At 40.2% G+C, this 15,789-nt stretch overlaps 1 protein-coding gene across 1 annotated transcript in view; it reads left to right on the top strand.

Annotated features, from left to right (window-relative positions):
* Positions 1 to 15,789, top strand: part of CILK1 (ciliogenesis associated kinase 1) — a 249,510-nt gene that overhangs the window by 157,557 nt on the left and 76,164 nt on the right. Inside the window, exon 10 of the mRNA XM_053710380.1 lies at positions 4,451 to 4,641. Within this exon, the coding sequence (XP_053566355.1) occupies positions 4,451 to 4,641 (191 nt within the window). The remainder of the gene's footprint in view (positions 1 to 4,450; positions 4,642 to 15,789) is intronic.

The raw sequence follows: 15,789 nt of genomic DNA, 5'->3' as shown, positions 1-15,789 counted from the left end.
ATGACTGCTGCATCGGACGCGATCCCCTTTGCTCGTTTTCACATGCGACCTCTTCAGCTCTGTATGCTGAACCAATGGTGCAGGGATTACACGAAGATATATCAATTAATATCTTTAAAACCGATTGTTCGGCACTCTCTAACGTGGTGGACAGATCACCATCGTTTAATTCAGGGGGCTTCTTTTGTTCTTCCGACCTGGACTGTAATTTCAACAGATGCAAGTCTCACAGGTTGGGGAGCTGTGTGGGGATCTCTGACGGCACAAGGAGTTTGGGAATCTCAGGAGGTGAGATTACCGATCAATATCTTGGAACTCCGTGCAGTTTTCAGAGCTCTTCAGTTTTGGCCTCTTCTGAAGAGAGAATCGTTCATTTGTTTTCAGACAGACAATGTCACAACTGTGGCATACATCAATCATCAAGGAGGGACTCACAGTCCTCTGGCTATGAAAGAAGTATCTCGAATTTTGGTTTGGGCGGAATCCAGCTCCTGTCTAATCTCTGCGGTTCATATCCCAGGTGTAGACAATTGGGAAGCGGATTATCTCAGTCGCCAAACGTTGCATCCGGGCGAATGGTCTCTTCACCCAGAGGTATTTCTTCAGATTGTTCAATTGTGGGGGCTTCCAGAGATAGATCTGATGGCCTCTCATCTAAACAAGAAACTTCCCAGGTATCTGTCCAGATCCCGGGATCCTCAGGCGGAGGCAGTGGATGCATTATCACTTCCTTGGAAGTATCATCCTGCCTATATCTTTCCGCCTCTAGTTCTTCTTCCAAGAGTAATCTCCAAGATTCTGAGGGAATGCTCGTTTGTTCTGCTAATAGCTCCGGCATGGCCTCACAGGTTTTGGTATGCGGATCTTGTCCGGATGGCATCTTGCCAGCCATGGACTCTTCCGTTAAGACCAGACCTTCTGTCACAAGGTCCTTTTTTCCATCCGGATCTGAAATCCTTAAATTTAAAGGTATGGAGATTGAACGCTTGATTCTTGGTCATAGAGGTTTCTCTGACTCCGTGATTAATACTATGTTACAGGCTCGTAAATCTGTATCTCGAGAGATATATTATAGAGTCTGGAAGACTTATATTTCTTGGTGTCTTTCTCATCATTTTTCTTGGCATTCTTTTAGAATACCGAGAATTTTACAGTTTCTTCAGGATGGTTTAGATAAGGGTTTGTCCGCAAGTTCTTTGAAAGGACAAATCTCCGCTCTTTCTGTTCTTTTTCACAGAAAGATTGCTATTCTTCCTGATATTCATTGTTTTGTACAAGCTTTGGTTCGTATAAAACCTGTCATTAAGTCAATTTCTCCTCCTTGGAGTTTGAATTTGGTTCTGGGAGCTCTTCAAGCTCCTCCGTTTGAACCTATGCATTCATTGGACATTAAATTACTTTCTTGGAAAGTTTTGTTCCTTTTGGCCATCTCTTCTGCTAGAAGAGTTTCTGAATTATCTGCTCTTTCGTGTGAGTCTCCTTTTCTGATTTTTCATCAGGATAAGGCGGTGTTGCGAACTTCTTTTGAATTTTTACCTAAAGTTGTGAATTCCAACAACATTAGTAGAGAAATTGTGGTTCCTTCATTATGTCCTAATCCTAAGAATTCTAAGGAGAAATCATTGCATTCTTTGGATGTTGTTAGAGCTTTGAAATATTATGTTGAAGCTACGAAATCTTTCCGTAAGACTTCTAGTCTATTTGTTATCTTTTCCGGTTCTAGGAAAGGCCAGAAAGCTTCTGCCATTTCTTTGGCATCTTGGTTGAAATCTTTAATTCATCTTGCCTATGTTGAGTCGGGTAAAATTCCGCCTCAAAGAATTACAGCTCATTCTACTAGGTCAGTATCTACTTCCTGGGCGTTTAGGAATGAAGCTTCGGTTGACCAGATCTGCAAATCAGCAACTTGGTCCTCTTTGCATACTTTTACTAAATTCTACCATTTTGATGTATTTTCTTCTTCTGAAGCAGTTTTTGGTAGAAAAGTTCTTCAGGCAGCGGTTTCAGTTTGAATCTTCTGCTTATGTTTTTTGTTAAACTTTATTTTGGGTGTGGATTATTTTCAGCAGGAATTGGCTGTCTTTATTTTATCCCTCCCTCTCTAGTGACTCTTGTGTGGAAAGATCCACATCTTGGGTAGTCATTATCCCATACGTCACTAGCTCATGGACTCTTGTTAATTACATGAAAGAAAACATAATTTATGTAAGAACTTACCTGATAAATTCATTTCTTTCATATTAACAAGAGTCCATGAGGCCCACCCTTTTTTGTGGTGGTTATGATTTTTTTGTATAAAGCACAATTATTCCAATTCCTTATTTTATATGCTTCGCACTTTTTTTCTTATCACCCCACTTCTTGGCTATTCGTTAAACTGATTTGTGGGTGTGGTGAGGGGTGTATTTATAGGCATTTTAAGGTTTGGGAAACTTTGCCCCTCCTGGTAGGAATGTATATCCCATACGTCACTAGCTCATGGACTCTTGTTAATATGAAAGAAATGAATTTATCAGGTAAGTTCTTACATAAATTATGTTTTCTCCTCTCTTTTTCTTCTGCTCGCAGAGTCTCTGAGCTTTCAGCTCTGCAGTGTGATTCTCCTTACCTTATTTTTCATGCGGATAAGGCGGTCCTTCGTACTAAGTGTTGGATCGAAACATCAATCAGGAAATTGTTGTTCCTTCCTTTTGTCCTAATCCTTCTTCTCAGAAGTAACGTCTGTTGCACAACCTGGATGTTGTGTGTGTGCTCTAAAATTTTTATCTTAGAGCAACTAAAGATTTTTGACAATCTACTGCCCTGTTCATTGTTTTCGCTGGTAAGCGTAAGGGTCAAAAGGCTACTTCTTCTACTCTGGTTGAGAAGTGTTATCCGGTTGGCTTACGAGACAGCTGGGCAACAGTCTCCTGAGAGAATTACGGCTCATTCCACTAGGACTGTCTCTTCTTCGTGGGCTTTCAAAAATGAAGCTTTTGTGGAACAAATCTGCAAGGCGACCACTTGGTCTTCATTGCATACCTTTTTCCAAATTCTACAAATTTGATACTTTTGCCTCGGCTGAGGCTTCCTTTGGGAGAAAAGTTCTTTAAGCGGTGGTGCCTTCTGTTTAGTTCCGCCTGTCTTATTCTCCCTCCCTTTCATTCTGTGTCCTCTAGCTTGGGTATTGGTTCCCACTAGTAATTGGAATGAAATTGTGGACTCTCCATTACATAGGAAAGAGAACTAAATTTATGCTTACCTGATAAATTTCTTTCCGGGCATGGAGAGTCCACGACCCACCCTTATTTACATTTAAGACGGTACTTTTTTGGTACAAACCTCAGGCACCTTTATACCCTTTTGTTATCTTCTTTTTCCATTTTCCTTCAGGCGAATTACTGGGGATTATGGGTAAGGGAAGTGACACTTAACAGCTCTGCTGGGGTGCTCTTTGCCTCCTCCTGCTGGCCAGGAGTTGAATATCCTATTAGTAATTGGAATGAAATTGTGGACTCTCCATGCCCGGAAAGAAAGAAATTTATCAGGTAAGCATAAATTTTGTTTTTTCTTGAAATCCTTCCAAACAACTTGTAGTTTTGGAGACTTTCTGACCCCAAGATGCAACTAACTTCTGCAATTCTCAAGCTGTGATCCTTAGAGATATTTTGGCCACTCGAACCATCCTCTTCACAGTGTGTTGAGACAATATAGACAAATGGGCGTCTTCAATGCTTTTGCTATTTTCTTAAAGTCACTTCCCTTTTTTTGAAGCTCAACAACCTATTGCCGCACATCACAGCTATATTCCTTGGTCTTATCAATTGTGACGAATGACTAAACAAATTTGGCCTGTGTGTTACCTCATATTTATACCCCTGTGAAACAGGAAGTTATGGTTGAACAATTTTCTGTTCCTAGTCACCCAGGTGTACTAAAAAATTTAAAATATCAATGGGAACATACTTCAAATATATATTTTTTCATATGAATTAATAGGGGTGCCAATAATTGGTCCTCATATATTGAACAAAGATATTATTGTTTTTTTGGATAAACCTGTGTTGTGTTTGAAGTTGTTTGATATCCATGAGAGCAGAGTATTTTTGTGCATTTTTTTTTAACAAAAGCTCAAAAGGTTAAACGATAAAGACAATTTTTCACAGCCTTCTTTGCTCATATTTACCAAGGGTGCCAATATTAGTGGAGGGCACTGTGTAGATATACACACATATAGTGTTGCTTGAACACTAGTAAAATGTGCTTGTAAAACAAATTGCTACACAAAATATCAAGTTTGCAGTTCTGCAGAAGTGGAAATTATGCAAAACCATACAACCTGTAGTCAATAATATAACTGTCTATAACATTTTATATACTGCAGTAATGCAACCCTGGCATTTTCTTTACTTTGTATTTGTTGTAATGTATAACATATTTACTGGCATTTTGTGAACCTTTTGATTTGCAGAATTTAATCTCTAGTACTGAGAGCACAAATACAGACCCTAACCTTAAAAACAGGAGAAGGTGGGGGCACATCACAAAAGCGCTCAAAGCATCTGATAATTGGGATGACCTGGAAGATCTTGATATCCATTCTTCAGCTGTTAAATCTGATGTGAAAAATGAAAAGAGAAGATCAAGCCATGGCCTGTATAGGTAACTCTTATACAAAATTACACTCAATATAAAATGTATTAAATTATTTAAAATTGTCATTGTTTTAGCTTAATTGACATTGTTTTGCTGGCCAGAGACATATATGAAAAGTCTTGAGTGCTGTTTATCTTATCTCCTTTGCTGTTGCTTATTATGGACAGGATATAAAGTAATCACTGTGCAGCATGTAGAAGAGTTAGGTTATTACATGCTCCACACTTCAGCTTCTTTCTTAGAGGCATTGGAAAAACCAAAATCTATGATTTATGCAAAGATTCCCAAAGCACTAAAAGTAATGAATCCCTCCCACCTCTCTGGTATTCTAAAAACACAAGGGGATGAACCCCAGAAAACTATGTGCGCCAGAAAAATGAAAATATATATAATATATAAATGTAAATATTATAAACCCTAAGGATCAAAGTCCAAAAAAGTGCAAATATATACTATGTAAAATATAAGAAAAATATCATTATAATATGCCAACAGATATAGGGATAATAATAATGTGTTAGTCCCAAATTAGGATTGGGTGCTGCTTCCTCTTTGATCAAACAATCCCGTGCTGGGAAAGAAGTGTCATCTGTAGAGTAGGAAAGAAAAAGAGGGCACTCCAATGGTGAAATACGTTTGCACACGCAAACCATCCAAAGAACAGACAATTGTGATATACTCACAAAAGAGAAGCACTGAATCGTGCAGTACAAGCAGGCTGAAACATCAGAGCTGTCCAGCTAGCTCACACTCTGACTGTGGCTCTTGGAGACTGCTGACAGCCGGAGTGTGAGCTAGCTGGACAGCTCTGATGTTTCAGCCTGCTTGTACTGCACGATTCAGTGCTTCTCTTTTGTGAGTATATCACCATTGTCTGTTCTTTGGATGGTTTGTGTGTGCATACGTATTTCACCATTGGAACGCCCTCTTTTCTTTCCTACTCTCTGGTATTCTAGTCTGACCTATAGCCAAGAAAGAAGAAGTATAAAGGCAGGAAAGGGAAAAAGAGGTTCAAAATAAAACCGTTTCCGGAAAAATTGATTAAATAATAAATTAAATTTGAAGTGTCTCGTGGACTCTCACCACCATATAAGAAATAAATTGTGGTGTTTTTTCATGATGTGGTGAGAGGGCACAAGTCATTACTCCTGGGAACTAATACTCAAGACTTTTGTTGAGGCAGAAATTCCAAGAAGAGGAAACTGATCTAGTAAAATGGATAATAATGCGTTTTTGTGTAAAAAAAAAAAAAAAAAAACTCTCTCTTCCTCTCCCTCCAAGAAAACTTTGGTAATAAGAGATTTAAACAAAAAAAACTAAAGAAATGACTTTTACAAGGACCAAGAGACAAAGTAAATTATTGACCAAAAGCCCTTTGTAATTTGAAAGTTGAAGTAAGAGACCATCAAAAGAATTCTTGGGAATAGTAGATGGACTATAATCTCTTGATTGATGGTATCCGAAAAACACATCTTAGATAAAATTCATACTGGGTCCAGTATTACAATTTGTAAAATAGAAACTCATCAAATGGATAGTCTAGTCAAAAATAAACGTTCATGATTCAAATAGAGCATGCAATTTAAAACAACTTTCTAATTTACTTCTATTATCATTTTTTCTTGGTATTTTTATTTAAAAAAGCTGGAAAGTAAGATTAGGAACTGGCCCATTTTTGGTTCAGCACCTGGGTAGCACTTGCTGATTGGATGGCTACATTTAGACACCAATCAGCAAACGCTACCCAGGTGCTCAACCAAAAATGTGCCGGCTTCTAAGCTTACATTCCAACTTTTTAAAATAAAGATACCAAGTGAACGAACAAAAATTGATAATAGGAGTAAATTAGAAAGTTGCTTAAAATTGCATGCTCTGTCTGAATCATGGAAGTTTCATTTTGACTAGACTATCCATTTAACACCAGAATATGTCCAAAAATTCCCTTTCTCCTGTTAAGTGTAGTCAGTCCACGGGTCATCCATTACTTATGGAATATATCTCTTCCTAACAGGAAACTGCAAGAGAATTACCCAGCAGAGCTGCTATATAGCTCCTCCCCTCACCTATCATACTCAGTCATTCTCTTGCAGCCTAACTAAAAAGGAAGCTGTGAGAGATCTGTGGTGTTTTTTAACTTAGTTTATTTCTACAATCAAAAGTTTGTTATTTTTAAATGGCACCGGAGTGTGCTGTTTATTCTCAGGCAGCATTAGAAGAAGAATCTGCCTGGGTTTTTTTCTATGGTCTTAGCAGACGTAACTAAGATCCACTGGCTGTTTCTCATCTGAGGAGTGAGGTAACTTCAGAGAAGGGGAATAGCATGCAGGGCTCCCCTGCAACAAATGAGGTATGTGCAGTAATTTATTTTCTGAGGAATGGAATTGACTGAGAAAATACTGCTGATACCATTGTAAAGTAAGTTCAGCCTTAAATGCAGTGATAGCGACTGGTATCAGGCTGATGTGTGTGTGTGTGTGTGTGTGTATACACTGAATGTATTTTTCTAAGGAATGGAATTGACTCTGAAAATACTGTTAATACTGAAATAATGTATGAGCCTTAACTGCAGTAAAAACGACTGGTAGCAGGCTTATTAATAATAATACATAACTTTCAAATGTATGTTTAAAACGTTTACTGGCTTGTTAATCGTTTTTGTGAGGTACTTGGTGATAAAACTTATTAGGGCATGATTTTTACCACATGGCCATTTTTGTTTTCTGCATAGAAACAGTTTCTGAGCTTCCCCACTGTTGTAATATGAGTGGGAGGGGCCTATTTTAGCGCTTTTTTGCGCAGTAAAAATTCAGTCACAATCTGTCTACTTCATCCTCCATGATCCAGATCGTCTCTAGAGAGCTCAGGGGTCTTCAAAATCCATTTTGAGGGAGGTAATCAGGCACAGCAGTCCTGTGACAGTGTATTTGACTGTGAGAAAAACGTTAATTATATAATTGTTATCCGTTTTTGGGTACTAAGGGGTTAATCATCCATTTGCTGGTGGGTGCAATCCTTTGCTAACTTAATACGTTTACTGTGAAAATTTGGTTGCTATAACTATTTTGGTCATTGTTATTTCAACTGTGTCAGTTTTTCTGTGCTTCTTAAAGGCACAGTAACGTTTTTTATATTGCTTGTAAATTAATTTTGAAAAGTATTTCCAAGTTTGCTAGTCTCATTGCTAGTTTGTTTAAACATGTCTGACTCAGATGAATCTCTTTGTTCACTATGTTTAAAGGCCAATGTGGAGCCCAACTGAAATTTGTGTACTAATTGCATTGATGCTACTTTAAATAAAAGTCAATCTTTACATGTAAAGAAATTATCACCAGACGACGAGGGGGAAGTTATGCCGACTAACTCTCCTCACGTGTCAGTACCTTCGCCTCCCGCTCAGGAGGTGCGTGATTTTGTGGCGCCAAGTACATCAGGGAGGCCCTTACAAATCACTTTGCAAGACATGGCTACTGTTATGACAGAAGTATTATCTAAGTTGCCAGAATTAAGAGGCAAGCGCGATAGCTCTGGGTTAAGGATAGAGCGCGCGGATGAGATGAGAGCCATGTCAGATACTGCGTCACAGTTTGCAGAACGTGAGGACGGAGAGCTTCATTCTGTGGGTGACGGATCTGATCCAGGGAGACTGGATTCAGAGATTTCCAATTTTAAATTTAAGCTAGAGAACCTCTGCACATTGCTAGGGGAGGTATTAGCGGCTCTGAATGATTGTAACACGGTTGCAATTCCAGAGAAATTATGTAGGTTGGATAGATACTATGCGGTACCGGTGTGTACTGACGTATTTCCTATACCAAAAAGGCTTACAGAGATAATTAGCAAGGAGTGGGATAGACGGGTGTGCCTTTTACCCCTCCTCCCATATTTAGGAAAATGTTTCCTATTGACGCCACCACACGAGACTTATGGCAGACGGTCCCTAAGGTGGAGGGAGCAGTTTCTACTTTAGCTAAGCGTACCACTATCCCGGTGGAGGATAGTTGTGCCTTTTCAGATCCAATGGATAAAAAATTAGAGGGTTACCTTAAGAAAATGTTTGTTCAACAAGGTTTTATTTTACAGCCCCTCGCATGCATTGCGTCTGTCACTGCTGCGGCAGCATTCTGGTTTGAGTCTCTGGAAGAGGCCATTCGCTCAGCTCCATTGGATGAAATAATCAACAAGCTTAAGACACTTAAGCTAGCTAACGCATTTGTTTCTGATGCCGTTGTGCATTTAACCAAACTTACGGCTAAGAACTCCGGATTCGCCATCCAAGCACGCAGAGCGCTATGGCTTAAATCCTGGTCAGCTGACGTGACTTCTAAATCTAAATTGCTTAATATTCCTTTCAAAGGGCAGACCTTATTCGGGCCCGGCTTGAAAGAAATTATTGCTGACATTACGGGAGGTAAGGGCCATGCTCTACCTCAGGACAGGGCCAAATCAAAGGCCAAACAGTCTAATTTTCGTGCCTTTCGTAACTTCAAGGCAGGAGCAGCATCAACTTCCTCCGCTCCAAAACAGGAAGGAGCTGTTGCTCGTTACAGACAGGGCTGGAAAGTTAACCAGTCCTGGAACAGGGGCAAGCAGGCCAAGAAACCTGCTGCTGCCCCCAAAACAGCATGAAGAGAGGGCCCCCTATCCGGAAACGGATCTAGTGGGGGGCAGACTTTCTCTCTTCGCCCAGGCTTGGGCAAGAGATGTCCAGGATCCCTGGGCGTTGGAGATCATATCTCAGGGATATCTCCTGGACTTCAAAACTTCTCCTCCACGGGGGAGATTTCATCTTTCAAGGTTATCAGCAAACCAAATAAAGAAAGAGGCGTTTCTACACTGTGTACAAGACCTCTTACTAATGGGGGTAATCCACCCAGTTCCGCGGACGGAACACGGACAGGGATTCTATTCAAACCTATTTGTGGTTCCCAAGAAAGAGGGAACCTTCAGGCCAATCTTGGACTTAAATATCCTAAACAAATTTCTAAGAGTTCCATCATTCAAAATGGAAACTATTCTAACCATCCTTCCCATGATCCAAGAGGGTCAGTACATGACCACAGTGGATCTAAAGGATGCCTACCTTCACATACCGATTCACAAGGACCATTACCGGTATCTGAGATTTGCCTTCCTAGACAGGCATTACCAGTTTGTAGCTCTTCCCTTCGGATTAGCTACGGCTCCAAGACTCTTTACAAAAATTCTAGGATCACTTCTGGCGGTACTAAGACCGCGAGGCATAGCTGTGACTCCGTACCTAGACGACATTCTGATACAAGCGTCAAGTTTTCAAACTGCCAAGTCTCATACAGAGATAGTTCTGGCATTTCTGAGGTTGCATGGGTGGAAGGTGAACGTGGAAAAGAGTTCTCTATTACCACTTACAAGAGTTCCCTTTCTAGGGACTCTTATAGATTCTGTAGAGATGAAAATTTACCTGACAGAGGCCAGGTTATTAAAACTTCTAAATGCTTGCCGTGTCCTTCACTCCATTCCACACCCGTCAGTAGCTCAGTGCATGGAAGTAATCGGCTTAATGGTAGCGGCAATGGACATAGTACCATTTGCGCGCCTGCATCTCAGACCGCTGCAATTGTGCATGCTAAGTCAGTGGAACGGGGATTACTCAGATTTGTCCCCCCTACTAAATCTGAATCAAGAGACCAGAGATTCTCTTCTATGGTGGCTTTCTCGGCCACATCTGTCCAAGGGGATGACCTTTCGGAGGCCAGATTGGACGATTGTAACAACAGACGCCAGCCTTCTAGGCTGGGGAGCAGTCTGGAATTCCCTGAAAGCTCAGGGATTATGGACTCAGGAGGAGAAACTCCTCCCAATAAATATTCTGGAGTTAAGAGCAATATTCAATGCTCTCCTAGCTTGGCCTCAGTTAGCAACTCTGAGGTTCATCAGATTTCAGTCGAACAACATCACGACTGTGGCTTACATCAACCATCAAGGGGGAACCAGAAGTTCCCTAGCGATGTTGGAAGTCTCAAAGATAATTCACTGGGCAGAGTCTCACTCTTGCCACCTGTCAGCGATCTACATCCCAGGCGTGGAGAACTGGGAGGCGGATTTTCTAAGTCGCCAGACTTTTCATCCGGGGGAGTGGGAGCTTCATCCGGAGGTCTTTGCTCAACTGATTCGTCGTTGGGGCAAACCAGATCTGGATCTCATGGCCTCTCGTCAGAACGCCAAGCTTCCTTGTTACGGATCCAGGTCCAGGGACCCGGGAGCGGTGCTGATAGATGCTCTGACAGCCCCTTGGGTCTTCAACATGGCTTATGTGTTTCCACCATTCCCGATGCTTCCTCGTTTGATTGCCAAGATCAAACAGGAGAGAGGTTCGGTGATTCTGAGAGCGCCTGCGTGGCCACGCAGGACCTGGTATGCAGACCTAGTGGACATGTCGTCCTGTCCACCGTGGTCTCTGCCTCTGAGACAGGACCTTCTAATTCAGGGTCCTTTCAAACATCTAAATCTAATTTCTCTGAGGCTGACTGCATGGAGATTGAACGCTTGATTCTATCAAAGCGTGGCTTCTCTGAGTCGGTTATTGATACCTTAATACAGGCTAGGAAGCCTGTTACCAGAAAAATTTACAATAAGATATGGCGTAAATATTTACATTGGTGCGAATCCAAGAGTTACTCATGGAGTAAGGTTAGGATTCCTAGGATATTGTCCTTTCTACAAGAGGGTTTAGAAAAGGGCTTATCTACTAGTTCGTTAAAGGGACAGATTTCTGCTCTGTCTATTCTTCTACACAAACGTCTGGCTGAAGTTCCAGACGTTCAGGCTTTCTGTCAGGCTTTAACTAGGATTAAGCCTGTGTTTAAGTCTGTTGCTCCGCCGTGGAGCTTAAACTTAGTTCTTAATGTTCTTCAAGGCGTTCCATTTGAACCCCTTCATTCCATTGATATCAAGCTGTTATCTTGGAAAGTTCTGTTTTTGATGGCTATTTCCTCGGCTCGAAGAGTCTCTGAGTTATCTGCCTTACATTGTGATTCTCCTTATCTGATTTTTCATTCAGACAAGGTAGTCCTGCGTACTAAACCTGGGTTCTTACCTAAGGTAGTTACTAACAGGAATATCAATCAAGAGATTGTTGTTCCATCTCTGTGTCCTAACCCTTCTTCAAAGAAGGAACGACTTTTGCATAATCTGGACGTAGTCCGTGCCCTGAAATTCTATTTGCAGGCAACTAAGGATTTTCGTCAAACTTCTTCCCTGTTTGTCGTTTACTCTGGACAGAGGAGAGGTCAAAAGGCTTCGGCTACCTCTCTCTCTTTTTGGCTTCGTAGCATAATACGCTTAGCCTATGAGACTGCTGGACAGCAGCCTCCTGAAAGGATTACAGCTCATTCTACTAGAGCTGTGGCTTCCACCTGGGCCTTTAAAAATGAGGCCTCTGTTGAACAGATTTGCAAGGCTTCGACTTGGTCTTCGCTTCACACTTTTTCAAAATTTTACAAATTTGACACTTTTGCTTCGTTGGAGGCTATTTTTGGGAAAAAGGTACTTCAGGCAGTGGTTCCTTCTGTTTAATGTTCCTGCCTTGTCCCTCCCTTCATCCGTGTACTTTAGCTTTGGTATTGGTATTCCATAAGTAATGGATGACCCGTGGACTGACTACACTTAACAGGAGAAAACATAATTTATGCTTACCTGATAAATTCCTTTCTCCTGTAGTGTAGTCAGTCCACGGCCCGCCCTGTTTTTACGGCAGGTCTAAATTTTAATTAAACTCCAGTCACCACTGTACCCTATGGTTCCTCCTTTCTCGTCTGCTTTGGTCGAATGACTGAGTATGATAGGTGAGGGGAGGAGCTATATAGCAGCTCTGCTGGGTAATTCTCTTGCAGTTTCCTGTTAGGAAGAGATATATTCCATAAGTAATGGATGACCCGTGGACTGACTACACTACAGGAGAAAGGAATTTATCAGGTAAGCATAAATTATGTTTTTTTTTCTTGGGGACGTTTGAAAAGAATATAATAAAATCCTTGGCCTTGTTACAGAACTTAGAAAATCTTTTGGAACTTGAGACAGAAGATAACTTCCCCAAGAAGGCCTTTAGTTGATAACTGTTCTGTAATCCTGAGAAACTAAGTTTAGAACCCAAAGATCTAGGACAAACTGCAACCAAGCCATCTGAAAAGGCTCAGAATGCCTCCTACTAGAAAATCTGGATTGAGGCCGTACCGACATACTGATTAAAAAAAAAAAAAAAGGCTCAGAATGTTTGACATTGTTCCAACTGATATTACACTTCCAAGAAGATTTGGAAGATACAGGACATTGAAAGGAAGGAAGACTGTTGGTTCCTAGACTGACAAAAGGAACAACAAAGGACCATTTGATCTATTTTTCCCTTAATCTTCTTTTGTCCTAAGGGAGAAAGATCCCCAAAAACTGTAAATTATTATGTAAAGACCAGATCCAAATAAATCTGTCCTTGACATGAAGAGAGAAATCTCTATCTTTGGACACCCTATTTACTGTCAAAATCTTAAAGGGACATGAAATTCAGATAGAGAATACAATTTTAAACAACTTTCTAATTTACTTATATTATCTAATCTGTTTTATTCTCTTGGTATCATTTGTTGAAGGAGCAGCAATGCACTACTGGTTTCTAACTGAACACATGGGTGAGCCAATGACAATCAGTTTATTTATGCAGCCACCAATCAACAGCTAGAACCTAGGTTATCTGCTGCACATGAACTTGCCTAGATAAACTTTTCAGCAAAGGATAACAAGAGAAAGAAGCAGATTAAATAATAGAAGCAAATGGGAAAGTTGTTTAAAATTCTATTCTCTATCTGAATCATGAAAGAAAAATGTTGGGTTTCATGTCCCTTTGAATCATAAAGTTCTATTGGTCAGCACAGCTAAAGTCATATTCTTAGCATACAAGTGAATTGAGTCAACAATAGCACAACATATAATTGCATTAGTAGATTTTAGAAGTTTCAAACAATTTTAAAACTCTCATCAATAGTTTCCCGAGATTTGCTCAAACAAATCATTACACAAAAGCAGACTCAACCTCTACAGAAGCAATGCTGAAAAAGACTTTTCCATGAAAGGATTCCAATTTCATATCCATAGGGTTTCTGACATGTACTATCCACTAAGAAAGTAGGAATGTGATTGGCTAAAAATAAATCCACCACTGAAAGTTTCCCAAAGTTCTACATTAGAAGTTGTTAAAGGAGACATGTTTTTAATTTTAGAGGACAGTAAAAATAGAAGACCATGCTTGGATCACTCTCTGAAATTATTTGAATAATATCCTCAGGAAGAACCTCTTGTAACTTAGCAGATGGTTTACCTCAGATGATTTAGGGTCTTGGGCACCTAATTCAAATTAAACTTCTTAAAACAAGAAACTAAGAGATCAAGATCAGACATGAAAGAGGTATGGCATGATCAGCAAACACTCCTAATCAAAATAAACTCATCTGCTGAAAATAATCTGAGGTGTCTGAGTCAGAAAACTATAAAAAGGGCATCCTAAGGTGTTCTGATCTCTAAGATGCAGAAAACCTGATAATGGATGACTTTCAGACTGTTGTGCATTCCTAGAGTAGTCCTAGCTGCAACAACTATAAAAAAAGAAAGGTGTACCAACTTTTAAATCCTGGAGCAAAATCTGAAGCACCCCCTTGTAAGATGTAAGCAGAGAGGTCAGATTCCTTTTGATTCCTTTAGAGGTTAGAAAAGTGTAAGACTGTTAGCATGCCAAATGTGATCTATTCAGATTTAATAGGATTGGTAACAAAACAGAAACTAAAAGTGTTAACAGTTTATCTACCCTCAAATTTCAGTATGCTCCACGCAATACACAGACTGATACAAATCAAAACAGTACCACCAAGCAACATTACTGTGCAGATTAGTATAAATATAACAGAAAATTAAAGTTGCAATGAGTAACAAGGGCTTTAAAATTAAAATCTGAGTATATGGGAGAAATTAGCAGAAAATCCTCTGTTAAAAAAAGATTTATTTCTAGCTAATAAAAAATCTTACCATTTCATGATAAAATAACAGGTATTGCAAGTTACAGAAGACACAGGGAATAGAAAATACTTTCCCTTAGCACACAACAAATTTAAAAGAGGCGTGAATAGAGTGACTGTTGAAAGAAGAACTGAAGCACTAATAAACCACCAGAAAATGACTGAAAATGAGTGTTCAAAAATATTGACAATGCCCAAAACACGATACCTTAAATTTAAAAAAAAAGCCAGCGAGTGCTATTTCAAGCCCGCAGCAGACAGAGTGATAAATAAATAGGGTAAGCAGTTCTAAAACAAAGCTCATACTGAAATAAGCTATGTGCTATATATAGCCGACTCATGAAGACTTGACGTGCACCCGACAATAGCTTCAGACTTGCAAGGCCGATGAACAATAAAAATGCCAACGCGCCAAGACCTAGGACACACAAAATATACTCACTTCCATAGCCTCCGCATGCAGATTAGGCGCACACTATCAAGGCTGTCGCGTGCATCACATACTAACCTGGCGGGCATAAAACACATCAAAGCGCACTAACTCAATGGACACTACATGGTCGGGTGCAAGCAGCCACACACACACTAAATAAGTGCACAATAAAATAACAGTATACAAATCTCCTAATATGTAAATTAGACTATTGGGACAATAAAGTAGTCTAAAAAATGGTGGTAAGCATATGTTAATATTACATGTCCCGAGACTATGATGTACTTTTAAAATTAGTGTACCTACTAATGGCCTGTGAGCTGTGTGAATTAAAAAAAAATTGGCTGCACTTACTTCAGATGCACCCACTCTACCATGCATACTGGCTGCAGAAAAAACTGTTTCTGGTAGAGAGCCCATTCAATGCTGTGTATGTCACAGTATGTGTGCTGGAGGAGGCAACGGGACTGGTCCCCGCAAAACCTGTAGCTGGCTTGTGACGGACTCCTTCACTGAGAGTGATTATGCCAGTACCCCATACTCCAATATCTCCTCTCTCTCAGTAGCAGAGAGGTCAAATAGGTCTGAGGACCCCTCTCAACAAAGAATATGGAGCACCTTATTTCTTCACCTTGCTCTTGTGGAGGCAAAGAAAAGACTAGAATACCAGAGAGGTGGGAGGGATTA

This window comes from Bombina bombina, chromosome 4, assembly GCF_027579735.1.
Source record: "Bombina bombina isolate aBomBom1 chromosome 4, aBomBom1.pri, whole genome shotgun sequence".
Lineage (NCBI taxonomy): Eukaryota > Metazoa > Chordata > Amphibia > Anura > Bombinatoridae > Bombina > Bombina bombina.
This window is presented reverse-complemented; position numbering and strand designations above follow the sequence as displayed.